Source organism: Nannobrachium achirus (assembly GCF_963921795.1).
Source record: "Nannobrachium achirus genome assembly, chromosome: 4".
Taxonomy (NCBI): Eukaryota; Metazoa; Chordata; class Actinopteri; order Myctophiformes; family Myctophidae; genus Nannobrachium; species Nannobrachium achirus.
In genome coordinates, this window is record NC_137813.1 from 11,781,308 (window position 1) to 11,804,101 (window position 22,794).

Sequence of the window (22,794 nt, forward strand, 5' to 3'; positions counted from 1 at the left end):
GTTCCTCATGTAATTGGTCCTCACCAATGCTCATTAGATGGCACCATTTCTGTCCACACTCATTCTGTGACTCTGTGTTTATGGACAATATTTATTCATTGTCTCAATGATGGGCTGTGGACAGTTCTGAAACCTGCCTAACAATGAAGATTCCAAGTTAATATAAACTATACAGCCTCACTCTTCCCTGGAATGTTTCCATGCCAAAATAGAAGCCATTGTTGCATTAAGTTCAAAATCATGTTCAAAATGACCACAGTCTACAGCCATCCTCCAGGGACGTGCTGGCCATTAGGAAAAGCAGGACAACTCCCAAACGGCCGGCCATTAAAAAAAATGGCTGGACCACAAAGTAAATATAACTCATGTAATTGGCCCACTGGCTTGTCTCTCATGATCTGAAATGGCCAATCTTTGAGTAGCAGCAGCTATAGACAGAGATCTCTGTCTATAGTGCTGAGTAGCAGCAGCCCACAGAGCCATATCACATTGGCCCCACTGGCTTGTCTATCATCTGAATACCGGCCCACTACTCCCTAGCTTCCTTGACTATGATCATTAGACTCTCTTTATACCAGAAAAACGATGAGACAGTAAAATCACAATAAATGCTCATCAGTTAGTATGTAGGGCCTCGCAGCGTGCCCGGAAGTCGAACAAATCTGGTGCACAGCCAATGGCCGCGCGCAATGAGGGCCTCTCCAACTCCTTTTCCTGGGCTGAATGAGGGGCCCAGCACGTCCCTGCCCTCCTCTGTGAGTAGACAGAAATAGTGTCATGTTATAATTAGCCTACCCAGACTTTTAGGAAGTGGGAGTCAACCTTCCATATTTCCCCAACCAACCAGAGTGCAGGGAGGCGTCGCTCCAAATGTTGTGATGTATTAAAGGGCTCTATAAGCTGTGTGCTATTGGGGAGCAGGGGCGGACCATGGGGCGGGTGCACAGATCAGTAAATGGTGCATTTATATAGTGCCTTTATATAAGGCACTTTACATAGATTGTGCATTACATTCACCCATTCACACACACATGCATACACCGATGGCGGAGGAAACCATGCAAGGCACCAACCTGCTCGGGAGCAACTAGCGGTTCAGAGTCTTGCTCAAGGACTCTACGACACTAACTCTGGGGGAGCCGGGGATCGAACTGGGAACCCTTCGGGAACTCTCCGTGTTCTAATGGCGGTTTCTCTACCCCTGAGCCACTGCCGCCCCTTGGCCATCTGTGAACCAATAGGATCCACCGGCTGTTTTCAGCTGAGAATTTGAATCCGCCCCTCTAGTCCCAAATCAACCTGCGTTAGGGCAGGCTATCTTATAATGAACTTAACGAGGACCAATTATATTGTCTCTGTCGGTGGAAACCTCTTATGTACAAAACTGTTACTTTCAAGATGCTAATAAAAAAAGCAAAAGTACAGTAGCAGATCTTGACGTTTCACGTCACGTTTTGCACTGCGTTTCGAGCTTGAGGATCGGCTTCTTTTGATGCTTTTCTGTGACGCTGCAGTATGATCAAGTAGGGCTTTGATTTACAAAATAACATCAAATGTTAGAATGTGGAGATAGGAGGTTTCTGCCCGTCAGCAACCATATTATTTTGTTTAAAATGTGTGAAGTGCTCCTTTAACTCTCATAATAACCTTGGTGTGGTGGCAGGCGGCTCACTTCGGCCTGTGGAGGCTGTGCAAGAAGACCATCTTCATCATGGAGGAAGACCCTGACAGGAAGGGCTGCGGTCCCCTCAGCTTACCTGGAGGTAATCCACTAGTATAAGGTGTTTCATCTAGTGTGTGTGTGTGTGTGTGTGTGTGTGTGTGTGTGTGTGTGTGTGTGTGTGTGTGTGTGTGTGTGTGTGTGTGTGTGAGTGAGTGAGTGAGTGAGTGAGTGAGTGAGTGAGTGAGTGAGTGTGAGAGAGAGAGAGAGAGAGAGAGAGAGAGAGAGAGAGAGAGAGCGAGTGTTGTGCGTGAGTGAGTGAGTGAGTGAGTGAGTGAGTGAGTGTGAGAGAGAGAGAGAGAGAGAGAGTGCGTGTTGTGCGTGCTTGCGTGTGTGTGTGTGTGTGTGTGTGTGTGTGGGAGAGGAGAATTCCTCACTTTTGGGGCACTGGGGCACTTATGTGCCAATGAATGAAGTATGGTAGAATTTGACAAATAGAAATTGCGAAGATCATTTGTTTGTGTAAAACTTGAGAACTTTACTTGAACCTTGACGAACGATTTATTTATTATCTTCTTTTGCTTGTATAGCTACTGTATATAAACGCATTGTTTAATTGTTTAATGTAGGAAAAATAACCATGTTGGACTCAAACGTATAACAGTGATTCTGGTGTCTTTCAAGCCAATCCATTTTATTTATAGAGCACATTTAAAAAAAAAAAACTCCTGCCAGGGTTTTTGAAAGCCAACGAGTCCAAGTGAGTTTTCAAATGTGATTTAAACACAGGCATGGTTTGAGACACTCTTTCCATTGTAGCCAAATTGGTACTGGCACCTGCCATCGGGGGGTTTTGTTGAATGGGAAAACATGGCACAGACTGCACTAAATAAGTGATTTAAACATATATATTTTTTTCAACGATGTCGTAAAATAGTACTTTGCGTGTCGCAACCTGAAATATCTGTAGGTGCCTTGGACTATCTTTATTCTTTGGATACGAATACGACGATGTTAAGAGAAGAGGCGATCTTCCCTGCATTTTGACCGGCTCAACCGCTGCCGGTGTCTAGTGCAGCGGAACCTGCATCTCGGAGCAGGCGTGGAGAGTGAGTTTCCAAATGGGGCGTGTTTATTATTTGAAATCTCTCTGAGTAAGGATTTTACTGTCTCTGTTTCACAGAGGAAGTCTTTGAACACGCTGCCAGTTGAGAAGGCGTGAGCACAATAGCAGCTTTTATTACTCGGTAACATTCGGTTCTATTATGCATTCCACCTGTATCTATTCCCTTCACCATGTGCGTGCCGTGCGTGTGACGTGCGTGCGCGTGTGTGTTGTGATATAGTATAGGACCCAGCCTGGGGCAGATATGACAGAGGTGTCGCATAGTAAACAGTAGCTACTACATAGGTGAATCTTGTCTATAGACAAGTCAGACCAATTAAGGGCTGGTTGCGTCTTGTTTATGTTGTTAACAATGTATAGAGTATGCAGGCCATTGTTTGGCTGAATGGTTTATCCATACAAGGGATATTGCGTACACAGCTATTAGTGTACGTGTGTGCATGTGTGTGCATGAACACATGCGTGTGTGTGTGTGCGCACACGTTCCTGCGTGTTTGTGTGTGTGTGTGTGTGTGTGTGTGTGTGTGTGTGTGTGTGTGTGTGTGTGTGCCTTATGGAGAGGAGAGACCTAGCACATCCCTCCACCCACCAACCCCCCCCCCCCCCCCCCCCCCCCCTCGGGTGCAACTAGGATCAGAAGCAGCCTTAATGAAGTGTTCCGTTAAGCTCCGTCACCTCATGAGCCACAGCACCACTGGGATGGATGGGGGGGAGGGGAGGGTATAGAGGGGAGGTGGTAGCAGCTGACTGTGAGGGGGTGTCGCACCTCATTCTGGGCCCTGGGTACTTTAACTATTGAAAAATAGCAGATATACAAGCTCACAGCGAGTGAGTAAATCTGCTATTTTTGAAAAAAATTGAAAAGTCTTTGAATATTTCCAATCCTTCTAAGGAAACTTATGTTTCTATGTCAGTGGTGCTCAAACCTTTTCATGTGAAGGACCCCCAAAATTACATGTATTTGGCCATCTCAAAATATTTAGTTCCAGGGACCCCAGAAGCAAAATTTGAGTTACAAATGTCCACTTAAAAAACACACTTTTCAAAAATAACAGATCTACAAGCTGGCAGCGCGGCACTGAGCTTGTATATCTGCTATTTTGGGTGTACTTATCAAGCTACAGAAACACAAGATAGGCTCCTGCCCTCTGGGCCACACGTGGCTTGGCAAGGCTTTCAAGCTACAAGGCAACTTAATTTAACTCAAATATTTGTAATTCATATTTACAATTTGAGTCCATACCTGCATTTTGTAATCATCGATGTAAAAACTGCCCTCTGAAAAATAAAAACTCATTAATCTACATCCTAGAAACACTGGGTACATTGAGCCTTACCATGTAAGCTGTGGTAATATTGTATTATCATTTTATTATCAGTGAGTCAGGTGATAACATACCTGAATGTCCCTCTAGGGTTCATAGTTTACCTCATACCTCATACAAAAAAAAACTTCTGTAATATTTAACATACTCTGTTAACAACATATCATCACTGTCAGTAATAGTATTCCTCTAATACATTTCATGGTGAAGTACCTCCACTCCTCAACATGACTAATGTGACTAATTAATTCATACATTAAACCAACAATATTAATTAATTAATAACCATTAAGACCATTTAAATAATCCAGCCATCAAATCAAACTTTATTTATAAAGCACATTTAAAACAACCGAAATTTACCAAAGTGCTGTACAGAGAAAGAGCAAACAATAAAAGCATGAGCATATACATACAACAGGTTTCAACAAGAACACAACACACATATGTGCAATATAATATAAATAATACTATAATAATAGCCATGAACCTTTAACCCAAAAAACTGTTATTTTTCTAGTTTTTTTTTTAATCCTCAGTGATGTTTTTTTAGTATGTGTATGTTTTTAGGTTTTGTTGTTTTTAATAAGCAACAATACAAAACAAAAAAGGTTATAGTTATGTCGCTTGGTGTGAACGACCCTTACAGTAAGTCCCCATCCCAGAAACAAACTGTACGTTGAGCCTTATCAATTAACCTGTGTTAATATTTTATTAAGGTGCTGTAGTTTTATTATCAGTGAGTTAGGTGATAACATGCTTGATTTTCTCTCTAGGGATCATATTTACCTCAGCCCTTGTGGAGTCATAAACATTTCTGTAATATTTAACATGACCTCTGCAAGTTGCAATGTACCGGTATCAATTTTTGCAAAGTAAACATGAACTCTAAATAATATTATGTACATTTGTGTCTGAGAAAAATGTTTGCCCATAATGACATGCACAAGATAGATTGAACATCCTGTTTTTATTGTGTTACTAATATTGATATTAATACATTTATTGATAATAGACAACGGACACTAAATATATGTTATATAAATGTATAATTATTCATTGTTGACTACAGACAGTAGATATTATGAACATGTCATCAATATTACATCAAAAACCAATCACATAAATCACATGACCACCAGGGGTCTACATGGACCTTCACAGGTCTGTAACTGTGTACTAATGTAACCAAAAGGACATTTAGTCCATTTGGTTCTATTTGTACACTCTCAGAGTTAAAGTGAGCGCTGAGAATTTAACAATGTTGTGGGGTCTTAGAGATTTAAAAATACATTGAATCAAACGGGGGACCTATGCATATCAAACTGTAGGTCCTTGTAATTCAAAAGGTTGAGAAATAAACCGCTGATATAGATTCTAAAACTGACAAGTATTCATGACCATCATCCGAGGCCTTGAGAAGAAAATGTTTTAGATACACTGTGTTAGAGTGGCCTCGAACACAAAACAATACTATTGACTGATTCCCCTTTAAAGACTCCATAGTCGTCAACGTTGTCGTCGTCATCATCATCATCATCATCATCATCATCATCATCATCTGTCTAACTATGTTATGATGACTTTCGAGGGTATACCAGAACCTTACAGAACCTCTGTGTTGTTTCCATTAAAACCAGAACAACCGCTAAAGTGGGAGATATGTCATAAGCAAAGTAAATCATAAAAAAGGCATCGCATACTGTAATAACACATTGTGAGATAGGCCTACTAGACTGGCTATTTTCCCTTGTTGGGGGAACCATTTTGAAAGAATAAGTTCTGCGTTCTGGGTTCCCGGGTTCCCGTTATTCATGTTAGTACCACCTCCTGAGCAGGGCTGACAAATCAACAAATCCGAACTTGTGAAACACTGTACATTACACAACACGGTTCACTTAGTTCTTGTCCTTGGAAAGAGACACTAGACAGATGTCAGGTACACTGATCTTCTGTGGTAACATCTTCAGAGGGAGAGAATGATAATAATTAGACCAAATGAATGGAAAGAGTGTTTCTGTGAATGTGTGTGTGAAGGTGTGTAGGTCTGTGTTAGTATCAACATCAGAGAAGGATAGTTTTCCTTGGTTCCAGTCCAGCTGGACTCTGATCCTCAACGGTTTCTGCTTCACTGAGAGACGGATGTCTGACTCTGATGAGCAGCTTGCATAATGATTACTTCTATATGACTCTATTTCCCAGTATTGACCCCTTCTGGCTCCCTTCATTTGTTTAGACTTTGCTGACACACCTACCTTCCAGTTCGTATTGTCTCCAACCTCAACATCCCAGCTGTGAGTCCCTGAGTTAAAGCCCTCAGAACCCAGGACACCGTACCACCAGTCAAACCTCTCTGGGTTGTCAGGAAGCTGTTGTCTCCCTCCATGTCTCACACTGGTGAGATCATCAGAGAGGATGAGTTCTGGATGGGCAGTGTTGGGGTCCAGAATGACAGGAGTGTAGGAGACAATGTCCCTCATCTTCTCCCAGACTCTGAGGGTCAGGTTTTTCAGGAGTGTGGCCACGTCTATAAGTGCTCCATGTCTATCAGAGAACGGCTGTGGGTCCTGCAGTTTGAGCTGGACTCTTTCCACTGTGGTCTTGTAGTTCTGCAGGAATGAGATGTGTTCAGCTCTAAGCTCCTCCTCTATGGCTCTGATTGTGTCTGAAATGGTGGATATGTCTCTGTTCAAACCATCAATCTTCTCCTTCATCATCTGACTCTTCTGCTGCTCTTCCTCCCTCAGTGCAGAGATGCTGGCCTCTTCTTCCTCGTTTAGAAACTGATGAAGCCTCTTAAACTCTTCCTTCATCTGTGTCTCTGTGTGCCCGGCCTGCACCTGAATGTGTTCTGCTGTTTTATCATAGTTTGTTTTAACTCGATTAAAGACCGTCAGTTTCTCTTCTAAAGGCCACCGTGATTTCTGGACTTCCTTCTTGAGATCCACAGCGGCTTCATCAACAGGTCTGAATCTGTGCTCATTGTGTTTTTTAGAATCTCGACACACAACACACACTGGCTGTTGACATTCCAGACAGAAGAGTTTGAATTTCTCAGCATGCAGACTGCAGAGAACCTCCGTCGCTCTCTGAAGTCTCTCCTGTATGAAGGCCTCGCACAGGTTCTTCAGAGCCAGGTTAAGAGGAGGTTCCATTGAATTACTCTTCTTACAAACCGGACATTCCTTTGTTTGCTTCTCTCCCCACCATTCCTGCAGACAGGCTTTACAGAAGCTGTGGCTACACGGCAGGATAACAGGATCTTTAAATATGTCATGGCACACAGGACAAGAAAAGTCCTCTTCTTTGAAAGATGATTTAGAAGCCATTTTGTCTACAAGCTACTGTACAAACTCCCTGATCAAGACAGGAAATCAGCCAGTCTATCTTGGTAACACTTGGAGAAGGATGCTGAAGATGGAGCTGTCAGGCAAGACGAGAAGAGATTAAGGCCAAGGTTGAGGTTTATGGATGCTGTGAGAGAGGACATGCAGGTGGCTGGAGTGACAGAAGAAGATGCAGAAAACAGAAGCAGATGGAAGCAGATGAACCACTGTGGTGACACCCTGATGGGAATTAGCTGAAAGAAGAAGAAGAAGAGTGGTGGTTACATTCTCTCATCCTAGAACGTTCCCTGAAGTTTACTTCCACCGTTCTTGTTAAAGTTAATTTAGTCAATAACTGTCAACAGCGAGTTCAAGTGGTGAGAAACAGCGGAAGAAGTACAAAGATTTAGGCTACTTAGATAAAGTAGAAATGCCATGATGTAAAAATACTCTGTTACAAGTAAAAGCCATGTACTGTATTATTATTTGTTCCCGTCAAAATATACTTACAGTAAACTAAATTAAAAGTACCCTTAATGCAGAATGTTTGTTTTTAGTGTTAACAATGTGTCACAGTCTTTTCTAAAGAGCTTATCTTCAAGCGGAGAACAACAATAACATCACGATGCAACACGTTAAGAGCTTGTACTGTTAGATCAGCAATCTTTCCGAAGTACAAAATAGGATTTAATTTGTTCATGTATGTGTTGTAATAATCTAAATCTTCAGCGTAAATTGTAACTAAAGCTTGTGAATAATTGCAGTACAAGCTACAAAGTACAATATATACCCCGTAGATAGTCGGGTGGACGACGTATATAATATTGAATAATGGACAGACACAAGTAAAGTACCTCAAAATTGTACATAAATACAGTACTTGAGCAAATGTACGTACCGTAATTACTTTCCCGTTGTCCCTCCTGTAGCAGTGGAGACACAGTGTGTAGCAGAGGAAAGTGTGTCCTCAGTGAAAGATGTGTGTTTGAACGGAAGGTTAATCTTATTGTCTCGGCAATGGGCAGAGCTTTGACACTCCACGTACCTGTTGCAAAGTACACACACACACACACACACACACACACACACACACACACACACACACACACACACACACACACACACACACACACACACACACACACTAATACATAAATATTGTATGCTCCACTTGTTGAATTGATTGGAATGAGATATGTAAAAGGCAGGACTGTGGCTTTTATCTAAACTGGGAACAATAGAGATAATACAATGCAATTTTCTTGTTGACCAGTGGTTCTCAAAATATGGACCAGGGACCACCAGGTGGTCGAAATGGACCCTTACGGGTCTGTGACTCTGTGAGAGTACAACTGGAACCTAGTGACCTGTTTTATTATTTTATTTTGGCGCTATCGTTTTGTTATCGGTGAGTCTCGTGATAACGTGAATTTCCGTTTAGGGACCATAGTCTGCTTACAGCAAGACTGACAGACTGACAGACAGACAGACAGACAGACAGACAGACAGACAGACAGACAGACAGACAGACAGACAGACAGACAGACAGACAGACTCATGGGGATGTAAACATACTTAGTCTTTGCCTGCCAGCCTGTTGGTTGGTCTTCATGAAGACAGTAATGTGTGGTTGACTGGTTGTCACAACATACCAAATCACATCTAGGTTTTGTCAAACCATGCACACACCAGAGTTATTGAGCACACCGTTTGGAAACCACAGGTTTATTTACAACCTCCATATTGACAGCTGTAGGCCTCAGGGATTGAGGGAGCAGTGCTATTGGACACCCTTTACGTCTGTGTGTGGGTTTTACATGAAGTGTTAAAAAGCACTTCTGAGTTCTGACTAAACCTCCCAACTCCATTGGATTCTCAAATTGTCGTTCAAACCACCTATAACTCCAACTTGCAGGACGATTCAACAATGTTTTGTCCATCCTTGATTAGAATGACAAAGTCAGATGGAAAACCTACACAGAAACCTCCCAACTCCACTTGAGCATGTTAATATTAAGGACACATTCAAGTGTCTGCTAATGTATAAAGTCGCCATACCAACTTTGATGAGTGTATGTTGTGTTGAAAAGTTAATACTTTGGAGCTGGTTTCTGCGTGACAGCATGCTGTATTAGTAACTTGAAATTCAACTTGTTGATGTGTCATTGCTCTAGGCTGGTTTCTGAACTGTGCACAGGCACCCACCAATGACACACAGAGTGAGCAGGCAGAAAATGGTCCCATCTTATAATGAGCATTAGTGAGGAGCAATTACACAAAGATAAGGTTGAAAATAGGCAAAGTGCTGCTTCAGGACTGTGAGTCATGCAGCCTGGCTAAAGGTCAGGATCATTATGAGAGCAGAGAATAAAAAGGACCAACATGGGGGGTGCAGCTATTTGACAACAGTAACTATAGTGTTATTTTTATTTTGTTTGTTTTAGAGTTAGAGTTTAGCTTGGTTCCAGACCCCGCCCACTCTCAAGCGTCAGCTGAGACTGAAGTTAGAGTTAGGACCAAACAACACATGTGAGTCAGACCACTGGAGAAAACCAAAACAGTGACTGAATGCGCACAAGCACACACGCACGCACGCACGCACGCACGCACGCACGCACGCACGCACGCACGCACGCACACACACACACACACACACACACACACACACACACACACACACACACACACACACACACACACACACACACACAATAATCAGTGGTGGAAAAAGTACAATTTTTTTTTACCTCAGTGATACTCTGTTAGAAGTAAAAGTCTGGAATTCAAAATGTACTCAAGTGCTCATTATGCAGAATGTCCTGTTTCAAGTTATCAAATGTATGAAATGTATAAAAAATCTTTTGAAAAGGAAAGGTTCAAGGGTAGAAAAGGAAAATTTCATAACGCAATAATGATAATAATAATCTTTATTTAGATAGATAGATAGATAGATACCTTTATTATCCCAAGGGGGTAATTCAGTGAATTATTTGTACAGCACCTTTCATGACATGCATGAAATGCAGCTCAAGGCGCTTTACCGTTAATATAATTTAAATAATTTAACAATAAAGCAAAAAAGAAAAGCAAGGGCATAAAACAACATTGAAATAAGCTAAAAAGGCATTGAATCAGGCAAAACAGTGAGGACATGAATAACAGCACAGGGATTTAAAAATCAACTAAAAGCAAGAGTGAAGAAATAGGTCTTGAGCTGGGCTTTAAAGCTATCTAAATCTACAGTAGTAGGCCTAGTGCAGCTTCAACCATAATAACCCTGTAAATGTACACTTTATTTTATGGTTGGTTGGTCTTCTCTTGCAGGGAGGCATTGGTTGTTATTTATTTTGAACCCATAAAGACATGAGTCCGATTCTACAAATGCCTTCTATATCAGTAGTTCTGAAATTTGTTTCATGCCAAGCACCCCCAAATTGATATACAGAATATAATGATGGAGGGGGAAAGGAACTGTTTGGAATAACGTGTTCCTTCCACGTGCTACATCTAACCGGGGAAACTTTACTCCCCCCTGTCAGGTGAAAAGAACTGGTTTGGACTCCTCAGTCCTCATGCAAAGAAGGAAGCATGAAGTCAGTCCGTTTCTCTCAATTCACCCTTTGTCAGCCTTCTGATTGGTCCATGACTGACCAACCAGCCAGCTCTTTCTGCCTTGTCCTGCCCTGGTTCCGCCTTTTTATGTTGAATTTGCTAAAACATTATTTTTGGAGAAGTAAAGACATGCCCAGTCACTATACTGTGAGGCTCCTTTTTACTGAAACCAAGTTTAAAATAACAAAATAAAATAACAATAAGAAGCAACTGAATTTCAATGGTATTGGATGGAGAGAAAGGACTTTTGTCCCACCAAGACACAGCAACCAATGGGTGCGAAAAGGGGCAGGACAACGGGCGGGACTTGACAAAGGGCGAATTGGCAGAGGGAGTGTAGCGCCCAAGATTAGATTAGGCAATTGACACCGGGTGAGAAAAATCGCGGGATAAAAAAAAGAAAGGAAGAAGGAAAATAGCAGATGTAAAAACTTGTAGATCCGCTATTTTTGAATAGCCAACACTAAGATCGAAAAATGACATACCGGTAGCTGCTTTCCCTGGTTTTAATGGGTGAAAGCCCTCATAGGGAAACATCCTTTGCATCTCTCTGAGATGTTGTCCTGGAAAAACCAGTGCTGTACAAGATCAAATGACTTACTTTTACCCCAACATCCCCAGGGCACACACCGAGCTTGGCAAACCCTCTTCTTCTTTTAATGCCCTCAACTCCTGCAATGCCCTTCAACACGTTTCAAAGTGTGTTTCTATGCCATCACTAGGCACAGTTTACTGTACAATCCACGATGATGATGTATTGTTTATCTGTTTGTACTTGTGTTTTAACCTACCTAGTATTTCATTTTGATACATTTTGTCTTCCTGTCTGTTTGTTTCATTGTTCGCTGCTGCTGCCGCTTTGTTGCTTGTTCGTTGTCACCGTAAATGAGGGTGTAACCTGGCTCAGTGCCTTTCGAGCTTAAATAAAGGGTTAGGGTTAGGGTTAGGCTTGAAATTAAATAAAATGACAACAATGCAGTGAATCTCCCACCATTCGATTCAGCAAAGGCTGTTATGGCAAGGTCACCAGACAGCATCAATATCAATGGCCAAGCAAACACTAATTTCGTATCATGGTAAATGTGAGACAACTTAAGCTTCCGAATGCAGTCTAGAATGCATCCAGAGATGACGGCTTCTTCTTCATTTTTATATCCACCTAAACAACTGTCATGAGAGAATACTAGATATATCTGATTATGTACAATTATGCACATCACTGATCTGACACTTCATGTCAGGTGGAACATGACCTGATCATGATATAGGCGGAATACAAGTGTGGAAAAGTGTGGGGGGCCTTGTGAAATCTGTCATTTTGTTCTGATTTGCATTCGTTATTTTAGTTTATTTTTAGTTTATAACACAATAATCAATACGGAGGCAGTTTATAAATGTATTTTAACAAGTGCATTTTAATTTTGACCAGAAAGCCAAGCTATGGCAGTTGCCAAACCTTGCCATACCCAATTGACGCCCCTGCCCACCAGTCCTGGAAAGTAACTGAGTACATTTACTCAATTACTGTACTTTAATTTGTATAACATTGCAGTGAACCCCCCCACGGTGACTTGTGAAATTACCTTCCCACGAAATGACACATGACTGTAGAAAACCACATCAAACTAATCCATTAGCGAGCTTCAATCGCCGCGCTCTGCTGGGAAATATAACACCAACAAATGAGTGAGTGTGAGTTTGATGTGTGTGGATGTCTTATGTGTGTATATGTCATAGTCTAATAGAGAACCAGCACGTTCAAGACGCGGAGCGTTCGCCGTGCGGTGCCGGGGCGGCGCCGGGGCGGCGCCGGGGCGGCGCCGGGGCACCCACAGCAACGTGTTCCAGGCGGAGCCTGGCGGAGCCCCAGACACGAAGCCCAACCGAGTTACGAAGCCCCCCTGTATCCACGAAGCCCCAAGCGGCGCGAAGGCCAGCGGTCCTTGGTCCTGCTCTTCGCCCCCGAGCGCCGTAGGCGCGAGTGGCCGCGAAGAGCGGGCCAGGGCCGCGCGGCCGGCGGAGCGCCGCGCGAGTTACGAAGCCGTGGTGGACGCAATCGTTATATTAATATTTGCCCAGGCCGTAAGGCCTGGGCAAGCGCACGATAATGGCTAAGCTAGGCTAGGCTAGGCTAGGCTAGGCTAGGCTAGGCTAGGTAAACAACGTCGCAAATATAGTCGCAAACGAGTGACGTCAGCGCCTTCACTAGTAAATGCATAGAGTATGAGTGAATGGCTGTCGTACGCCACCTGGTGGTGATTAGTGTGTGGTGAACTACAAAACGAGCGCTCTTACAATGAACGTCCTGGGTTACCCAAACATCCTGTAACATATACATTTGCTCCCTTGTGTGTAGCTGTCTTTCATGTGTGCAGGCATGCGTGCGTGTGTTTGTAAGTACGTGCCTTTATGACTGTACATGTGAGATATCCCCAGGTGTAGCAGAAAGTGAGAAGCATACACTGTGGGGAAAGTTCTCTCAAGATAAATGGTGCTTTTATGGTGGTTTATCTAACCCTGTAGAACGATTTGAGGAGTTTGGTTTACACTAAGTGAAAGATTGAGGTTGGGGTTCTATATAGGCCCAGGATTAGACACGTTACACATTAACATCTATATTCTTGTGCATGTCTTACCCCTTATCACTAAACTTTTTTGCCTTTGTTTTACTATTTGGAAAAACATTTTAAAATACTTTAACTAGCCGATCTACATTGACACTTGTAGATCAGCAATTGTAAGTATTTTTAGATGTTTTACAAAATAGTAAAAAAAAAAGGCAAGGAAGATAAGCATTAAGGCATGGATGAAAATAGAGCCCTTATTAGATGTTAGGTTTTTGGATTAGCGTGGTTGGAGTTATGCCACATATAGATAGGCCTACAAAAATATTATGCAGAATTGCCATTTGAGAATCATCTGAAAATCGCTGATCTACGCACTGCGTCATGTTGTGAGCTCATAGATCGGCTATTTCTGGCTTTAGGTATGGTTGAAAATGGCAAAAACGATCCTACAAGGCTGATGTCCTCACAAGTACAAGTTACAGTATACAAACGTCCTTGTTTGTGTGTGTCTTTCGTGCATGCATGTGTGCGTGTGTGTGTGTGTGTCCGCACATTATTCATATTATTAAGTGAGAGAGTTTGAGTCTCAGAGGTGAGAGCATCTTGTTTTTCTACACCAGTGGTTCTCAACCTGTGGGTCCCAAATTATTTTGGGGGGTCCCCAGATTATTAACTTAATGTGCAATATTGTTTTCTCATTCAACAGCAAACAAACCAACATAAAGCTTAAGTGGATAGAGGGTATCTGAACATTTCTAAAACAACAATGTAAGGACTTTTTAATACCTCTAAAATGGCAAATTAAACATTGGCCAAATTGTCAAATACTAGAGGCAGAAATTGTGAATATACAAAAATGTATTATACAAAATGTAATGCCTCAACTCTTAGTGCTCGTCAGGGTGGGGGGTCCCCAGTTAAAATATGATTATTTTGGGGGTCCCAACCTGAAAAGGGTGAGAACCACTGGTCTACACCATTAGAAGATTACACTCTCCAGACCATGAATGCAGCTTTTGCTATGGTGAAAGAAACAAAAGCCTGCACTATACATAAACTAGACTACCTGTCTGAATACTGGAACCTTTTCCAGTAAACCAGGTCTTTGTTATATATTTAACTGACCTCAAGTTCAATGTCACTTTAACAGGCGGAGGTTGTTTTAGTGAAAGAGGCCTTTCTCTCTTAACGTGTTGAATGAGGCACACGTTAACAATACTATATGTGAAGAAAGTTCTTTACAATGCAGCGACATAAAAGAAAACAGGACAGGGTTAAAAACTAAAACCTTCAGCATTTCTGCTCAGCACAAAAGAGTGAAAACGTAATCGCAAATCTAAAGGTCAGTGCAATGACATCAGCACAGAGAGCAGCAACGATGTAATCAAAAGCTTAAAAGCTATTAATTGGTCTTATAAAATACCAATTAAAAACTAAACTGTTGATAGATTTGTTTTATTTATTCTTAACAGATAAAGAATCTCTTCAATGTATAGTTTAATTAACTTCCCTTCAGGGACAATACAGATTATTATAGGGCATCAATAGTTTATTCCAAACAAGTAGAACATCAAAGTAATGCGGAACGGGAGAGATAGGAAGGTAGGAGAGATAGGAAGGTAGAGACGAATGGAATGGATGAGAGAAGGGTGAGCTGGGCTTTGGTCTGTTGCCTTTTATAGGCAACTTAAAGTGAGTGTGTATCTACATGCAACTTTGTGAAAGGGCGTGAGTCGTCTGGTCCAATGGAGAGACCTGGATCTTGTTGGTTATGATTCAGAGCAGAGGAGGAAGCACGCACATCTCCAAAAAGTATTTACAGGTGCTGGACCAAAAATACGCACCATGAACAGAGAAGGAAGTCCGCACACTGTTTACAAGCTCCAGCGACAACTTTATTTTAATGGAACAACGTTTCAACCCTAGTGGGTCTTCTTCAGGTTTGGTCACATTGTACATAGTAGGCGTGTTAAATACAAGCAGTGATGAGTCTCAGATTGATGACAGCTGTGTGTCAAACAAAAGGATCAATAGCACACCCACCCCCTCTACAGGGCAAAGGTTGTAATTAGTCAGACAGTATGGGTATAATAGTATAGATAAAAATAAATAAAAACATGTAATTGTAAACATGTTAACAGATTTAAGAGGCAACAGAGCCAAAGGCATTTTTAGGTTAGTCATGGGTGTTGGGATCCAATCCAATCACACTAGGAGTAGACAAATAGTCGTAGTTCTAAACTCCTAAAAAGTTTAAACAGGGGCCTAGACAAATGGACCAAAATAAATGTAAATAAAAACAGTAGGTACAGGAATGCAGTACAAAACAAAAGTATAGGTAAGGCATGACAAACAAAAAAGATATACATTGCAAAAGACAAATGATTAAAAAACAAATAAAGGCCCTTAGAGCAATTAGAGAACCTATTAAAGTTATAGAAAGGGTTTGACATCGAATTCCTCGTTGAGCCCATGAGGGGACATGGTATTGAGTGTATATATGTAAAAGGATTCGCGTTGCAGCAATAAACGGTTCTGATCTCCACCCCGAGGGGGTCTCTCTACTTTTTCAATGCCCCAGTAACGTAGAGAACTGATGCTGTGTCCCATCTTTTTGAAATGGGCTGCTACAGGCTTACGCTCGTCTCCACATCTGATATTACTTCTATGTTCGCTGATTCGTGTGCGTAGGGCTCTACTAGTTTTACCTATGTATGCCAATCCACAAGGGCATTTTATCAAATATACAACGAAAGTGGTGGAACATGTGATGACACCTTTAATGGTCAGATCCTTTCCACTGTGTGGATGGGTAAAGGTTTTACATTTAGTGGTGAAGCTACATTGGGCACAGTTAGAGCATTTGTAGTTACCAGGGGAGATGTCAGATAGAAAAGTAGTAGTGGTGGTCGTGGGAGGTGTATAAGAGCGAATGAGTTGGTCCCTTAAGTTGGGGGACCGTCTAAAAACTAACTTGGGGGGCTCTTTGAAGACCACTTTTAATTTTGGATCTGTGTCAATGATGTGCCAATGTTTATGGAGAATCTTTCTAAATTCAGAACCGATAGGAGAATATTTGGTGATACACAAGGGATGATTGTTTTGTTGTTGAGGACGTTTAACTGGATTAAGACATTCTTCTTGTGTGGTCGTTTCAAAACGTTTAGCTGCTGTGTCAACCCACTCAGATTTATACCCTCTTGACATAAAACGGTTAGTTAAATCGGCTGCTTGTATCTGATAGTTTTCATCAGTACTACAGATCCTACGAGCCCTGTGGAACTGACTAATGGGAAGACTTCTGATCAAATGATCAGGATGGAAACTGTTGCCATGAAGTAAAGTGTTCCTATCAGTTGGCTTCCGGAATAAATCCGTTTGTAGAGAACCACCATTCTTAATGATGCGAACATCTAGAAAGCTAATTTGTGAATCGCTGGATTCAAAAGTAAATTTCAGATGTTCATTGCATGAATTTAAGTAGCTATGGAAGAGACCCAAGTTATCAGCCGTACCTTTCCAAATGATAAAAATGTCATCAATATATCTCTGGTAAGTGAGTATATGAGAGTAGAAGGGGTTCACTTCAGAGTCAAGGACAAAAGAGAGCTCAAAAAGACCCATGTACAGGTTGGCATAGTTAGGGGCCATCGTGCTGCCCATGGCAGTGCCCTTGGTTTGGAGATAAAAATCACTCTTAAATTTAAAATAGTTAGTAGTCAGAACAAGTTCTGCAAGTTCACTTGTACAGGTTGTACTGGGTCTTTCAGAGGGGTCTCTCTGCCTGAGAAAGTAGTTAACAGCCTCAATGCCACCACTGTGGGGAATACAAGTGTACAAACTAGATACATCAAAAGTGGCTAAAAGGCAATCAGAGGGTATATCAATTGTTTTCAATTTATTAATAAAATCAATGGAGTCTCTAGTATACGATGAAAGAGAAATGACCCAAGGTTTCAACAAATGATCTACAAAGGTGGATACATTGTTGGTTAGAGAACCGATTCCACTCACTATAGGCCTGCCAACCAATGGAACAGTTTGAGATTTGTGGACTTTAGGAAGGGTGTAGATAACTGGAATAATGGGATGATCGGTTTTCATAAAAGCCAATTCATCTTTGTTGAGTTCACCATTACTAAACCAGAAGTCAAGTTTGTCATGTACACGTGCTCTGAGTTGAATAGTGGGATCACCAGGTAGTTTTCTATAGAAAGTAGTATCGTTGAGTTGTCTCATGATTTCACAGCTATAGTCAGTGGCATTTTGAATTACCACACTGCCACCTTTGTCAGCCTGTTTAATGACAATGGAGGCGTCTTTACCTAGATCATTTAGACATTCTCTTTCGGCTTTAGACAGATTATTAAAGGTTTTGAAATCCCGTTTCTTTTTCAGAGCACATTGTACATCATGTTCAACCATGCGACAATACGTTTCTAGAGAAGCATTTCTATTTCTAGGAGGCATAAATGTAGATTTTTTCTTGAAAGTATTCACTTTATTGCCCATAGGAGAAAGCCCTGTTAGTTCAGTGGTAGCTGGAAGTGGAACCACATCACTCTGAACAATGTCAGAGGACACATTAGAATTAGAGTTAGTAGAATGAAAAAAATGATTAGACGTACTAGGATGAAAAAATTCTCTGAGTCTTAATGTTCGGAAAAACTTTTGAAAGTCAATGTAGGTTTCAAAATCATTGGTGGTAGCAGTGGGTCTTGTTGGTTATGACCATGTTTGGAATGTCCAACGTGAACTAGTTCTCGTGCATGTGACTTGCATGTGTAAGCGTGAGACCATGGACGTGCCGGATGGGAGAGAATCCACCTGTGAACTGGTTATCTGTCATGAACTGGCTATGTAGCTGCTGTGTGTGTGTGTGTGTGTGTGTGTGTGTGTGTGTGTGTGTGTGTGTGTGTGTGTGTGTGTGTGTGTGTGTGTGTGTGTGTGTGTGTGTGTGTTCATCGATGATAATTCAGGGTCAAACCTGAGTTCGTTTATCCTATGTACGGCACTTATCTGCATGTACCTACACAGTAGCCTGTACTGGTTATCTGTGTGCTTCTAAATTGAACCTGTATTGATGAGATGAGGCATTATATACATATAGTATAATGTGTGTGTGTGTATCAGGTCTGGGATTTCGTCAGTTTAGGGGCAAGGCCACTTGGCCTTTGGTGTTGTCCATTTTTTGAGGGAACAAAGGCCAAATGCCAGGGCAGGAAGGCCATAAAATAAACAAGATTTTAGTCCATTGAAATAATTTGTTGAATTTAAGGGTTAGGCATGATAACCTACGTAATCTGCAGAGAAATAGATAGATGATGGTATTTACAATCAGATCCATGCTCAGCCCTGCACCAATCAAAGTCACTGGATTGGTTTAAAGATGGGGACTCGGGGGAGTTAAGTTCTCAGAATCTCGACAAAGGACACTGGTGTCTACTGTCTACATATTGACAAGAAATAGACAGGAGAAAGTGGTACAGTCAGCAGGGGCATTAAGGCCACTGTGGCCTCAGGTCATGCCATTGTTTTGAGGGGCACAAGGACAAACTATGGGTCAAATTCCTGCCCTGGTGTGTATGTTACAGATATACTACAGCATCAAAATGTACTTAAAGCAGATATGTCCCATTTCACCTTTTTACCCCCACACATTTATGACCGATATACAAGCTCACAAATCGTTGTGACGATCGGCTACTTTTGAAAAGACGCAGTATAAAACAGGGCTTAATTTGCTAATGTATGTTTTGCAGTTATAATCTAAATATAGGCCTAGAAAGTTTTCAAAGAATTGAAGTTGAATAAAAAGTACAGTATTTCAATGACTCAGATGTAGTGGATCTGACTCCCTATACTATAGGCAGTAGAGAGTATAGTGAATTCGGACACTGCGAGGCTCTAATAACAGTGCGGCTTCCATGTGGATTTCCTATGTCATGTGCTATGCATTTCACGTAAAACTGAAAATGATGCATTGTGAGCTCGTAGGTCGCTTTTTTTCTTCTTCCAATAGCCGAAGTATAAAATGGAGCTTAATTGGTTAAAGTATAACTAACTCTCTAACTCTGTAAAGACATCTTGACTCTCACATGGGAGAAAGTGTGTGTGGGAGGGGTCATGTACATATGTGTGGTTGTGTACTATTATACCACTTTAATTATGTTCTTTTGACAAGTGCTGAAAACACTGACAATGATCTATTTTTCTTATTTATTATTAACTATTATTATTACTAATACTATTATCTTTTTTCTTGCAAACTGTGTGGTGAAATCTCGCTCTTTCAAACGACCATCATTTCGACAATGGAGCGTCGGGAGGGTTAGCAACTCACCCCGCGGAGATTAGGGTTAGGGTATAAGGGTTAGGTTTGGGTGTCGAGAAGATGACACATAGAAACAGCGAAACGCTCCAAACTGAGCCGGGGTAGGGCTCGATAAGCATTTTGCTTCCCCCTTCCCCTTTTCCAGTATTATGGACACCTTAATAGGTTAAAAGGACTTGACAAACTGTGGCTTGGACTTTCCCCCTTTTTTACTCTAATGTGATTGTCCTGCTCATGCACTATAATACACATTGCATATCGTCGTTGTCGGGTGGAAACCTTGTATGTCCAAAACCGTTCGTTTTGCATTTATCATTTTAAAAATGATTTAAACTAGTGAAAACAAAAACTTACAAATTTGAAACTTGGACAACGACGATATGTAGCCTATGTATTGTCCTATGAGCTGGAAATAAACTCAAACTGAACTGAACTGAAAACCTCTGAGGTGTAGAGTAGGACTGAACATGTTTTAGTACTGGAGTAAAGTCAGAGTGAGTGTGTGAGTGGGAGGAGGGAACAGATGGGTGGTGGAAGGTAAAGGGTTAACAGTATGAGATCATCAGGTGGGCGGATTCACCTGGAACAGGAGGTGAGAGGTAGAAAACATGTGCGTCTTTTTTATTTATTTAAACATTTTTCAAATTGTGAAAATAGCTATATATCTACGAGCTCACAACAACACTTTTGTACGACACACTTGTAGGATGATAAAGTAGGGCAGGGGTCTTCAATGTTTTCAGGCCAAGGACCCCTTAGTTGAGAGAGAGATGAAGCAGGGATCCCCACAACCTTTCCAGAGATTCCATTTCTTTTTTACATTGTTTTACAGCACAATCATCAGTGTATTTTGGATTCATGTCAATTTGTGTTTTCAGATATTTAACCAGTTGAACCGTCAATACTTTCACTCTGTACTTAGTCTGCTCTTAATTTCCCCCTCTACACCAAAGCTCTTTGCTGAAAATAGCAGATCTACAAGCTCACAAAGCCTCGCGCTGCGAGGCGTTGTGAGCTTGTAGATCTGCTATTTTTGGCTAAAGTTCTTCAGAATATGGACGCTATATGGTTCAAGTGTTTAATATAAAAAAGGAGAAAAAAAGTTTCTATCACACAAAGATTTGGAGGACCCCCTGTAGTAACTCTGAGGACCCCCTAGGGGTCCCGGACCCCCCTGCAGTAAGCTTTTACATGGGGAAAACAACAGATACGTTCCTCAGTGTTAATGTGACTCTGAGAGGGAACATGGATCCATGTTTTACCTCCCGGACCGCTTCATTTAGCACTCAGGACTTTGACGGCGTGGAAGCAGCCTGTTGCTAGGTTACCTCTTTAGTGAGTCGCTCACAAACAGAGAAACAAACAGCTCCCCTGTTGCCTGGACATACACACACGCATACACAAACTCACACACACACACACACACACACACACACACACACACACACACACACACACACACACACGCACACGCACACGCACACGCACACACACACAGATGTGTTTCATGGGTTTAATCGCTGAAAGAAAGGATGGTGGGAGGAATTTTGATTAGATTTTATGTATTGATGTATGACGTCACGAAAGACAAAAAGACAACATGTTTATCCATCCACCTCCCAACTCTCATTCCCCAACCTTCAAGTGTGCCCACAAATAATTAGCAAAACACAAGACCTTAATGATAGTATTAGAATTAAAGTTTAAAGCAGGGGTCTTCAACGATGTTGTGGAATGAAAATAGGATATTTACATGTTTTCTCTCTCTCTCTCTCTCTCTCTCTCTCTCTCTCTCTCTCTCTCTCTCAGTAAAGAACTGTTCCTACTTCAAACATTTCACATCGGGGGAGGAAGCAGAACTTTTTGAAGTCAAGACCCAGAAAGGTGATTGTTCGTCACACACGCACGCACGCACGCACACACACACACACACACACACACACACACACACACACACACACACACACACACACACACACACACACACACACACACACACACACACACACACACACACACACACACTTCCCAGTCTCGGGGCAGACACTCTAACCACAAGGCCACTGAGATGGTTTCTATTCATTGATCCAGCTTATCTGTAGCTGAATGAGGGAAGGGGAGCGCTTGTTTTCCTTACAAGCCCCTGGCGCGTACAGGAAACTGTGACCTCTAGTGGCTTATTGCTTCTTTGACATAACTATTTCCCATTTCCTGAATGGTTTCCACCCAGGGGCGTCACAAGTGGGACTGAGTGGGACTGGAGGGGCCTTAATTATTTTGCCGCGCTGCGAGCTTGTAGATCTGCTATTTTTGAAAATGTGTGCAAATCTTGAATATATGTATTTTTTAGCAAACATTCTGTAACTCAAATTTTGCTTCATGGGGGTCCCTGACTCCCTGGAACTAAATATTTTGAGATCGGGGTCCGTGGCCAAATACATATAATTTTGGGGGTCCTTCACATGAAAATGTGAAAGCGGGAGTTCTTCCGGTTCACGAAACAAGATGGCAGCTTGAACGTGGAGCTCCGTGACGGTGATAAAGAAATAACCTCGTAAATATCTAAATAAAGTCAAAGGGTGCTTAATTCAAAGTGATGAGCAGCGGGGTATCTACTAGAAGGAGAACGTATGCTTCCGTGACCACAAATATGGAAGAATGGCCAGAACACGGCGACGGCCAGAACGGCGGCGGCGACGCGGAGATCCAACCCCATGAGGACATGGGGGAGGAGGAGGAAGACGGCCCAAGCCTACTAGACATACTAAAAGAGCTTCGGGGCTTCAGAAAGGACAACAAGGCACAGCTTGCTGAAATAAAACAAGAGCTGAACAAGACCAACAA

The 22,794-nt window shown here is 41.9% G+C and overlaps 2 protein-coding genes across 2 annotated transcripts in view; one reads left to right on the plus strand and one right to left on the minus strand.

The window, feature by feature from the left end:
* Window positions 1-22,794, plus strand: part of cacng1b (calcium channel, voltage-dependent, gamma subunit 1b) — a gene marked incomplete at both ends in the record, with an annotated part of 31,492 nt that overhangs the window by 891 nt on the left and 7,807 nt on the right. The window contains 2 exons of the mRNA XM_080724184.1: window positions 1,664-1,763; window positions 21,760-21,834. Coding sequence (XP_080580310.1) covers window positions 1,664-1,763; window positions 21,760-21,834 — 175 coding nt within the window. The remainder of the gene's footprint in view (window positions 1-1,663; window positions 1,764-21,759; window positions 21,835-22,794) is intronic.
* On the minus strand, window positions 6,010-7,440 carry LOC308284085 (nuclear factor 7, ovary-like; the record flags this gene model as incomplete). Its single annotated transcript, XM_080724624.1, has 1 exon — window positions 6,010-7,440. One exon carries the CDS (start codon window positions 7,438-7,440, stop codon window positions 6,010-6,012), a length of 1,431 nt encoding a protein of 476 aa, XP_080580750.1.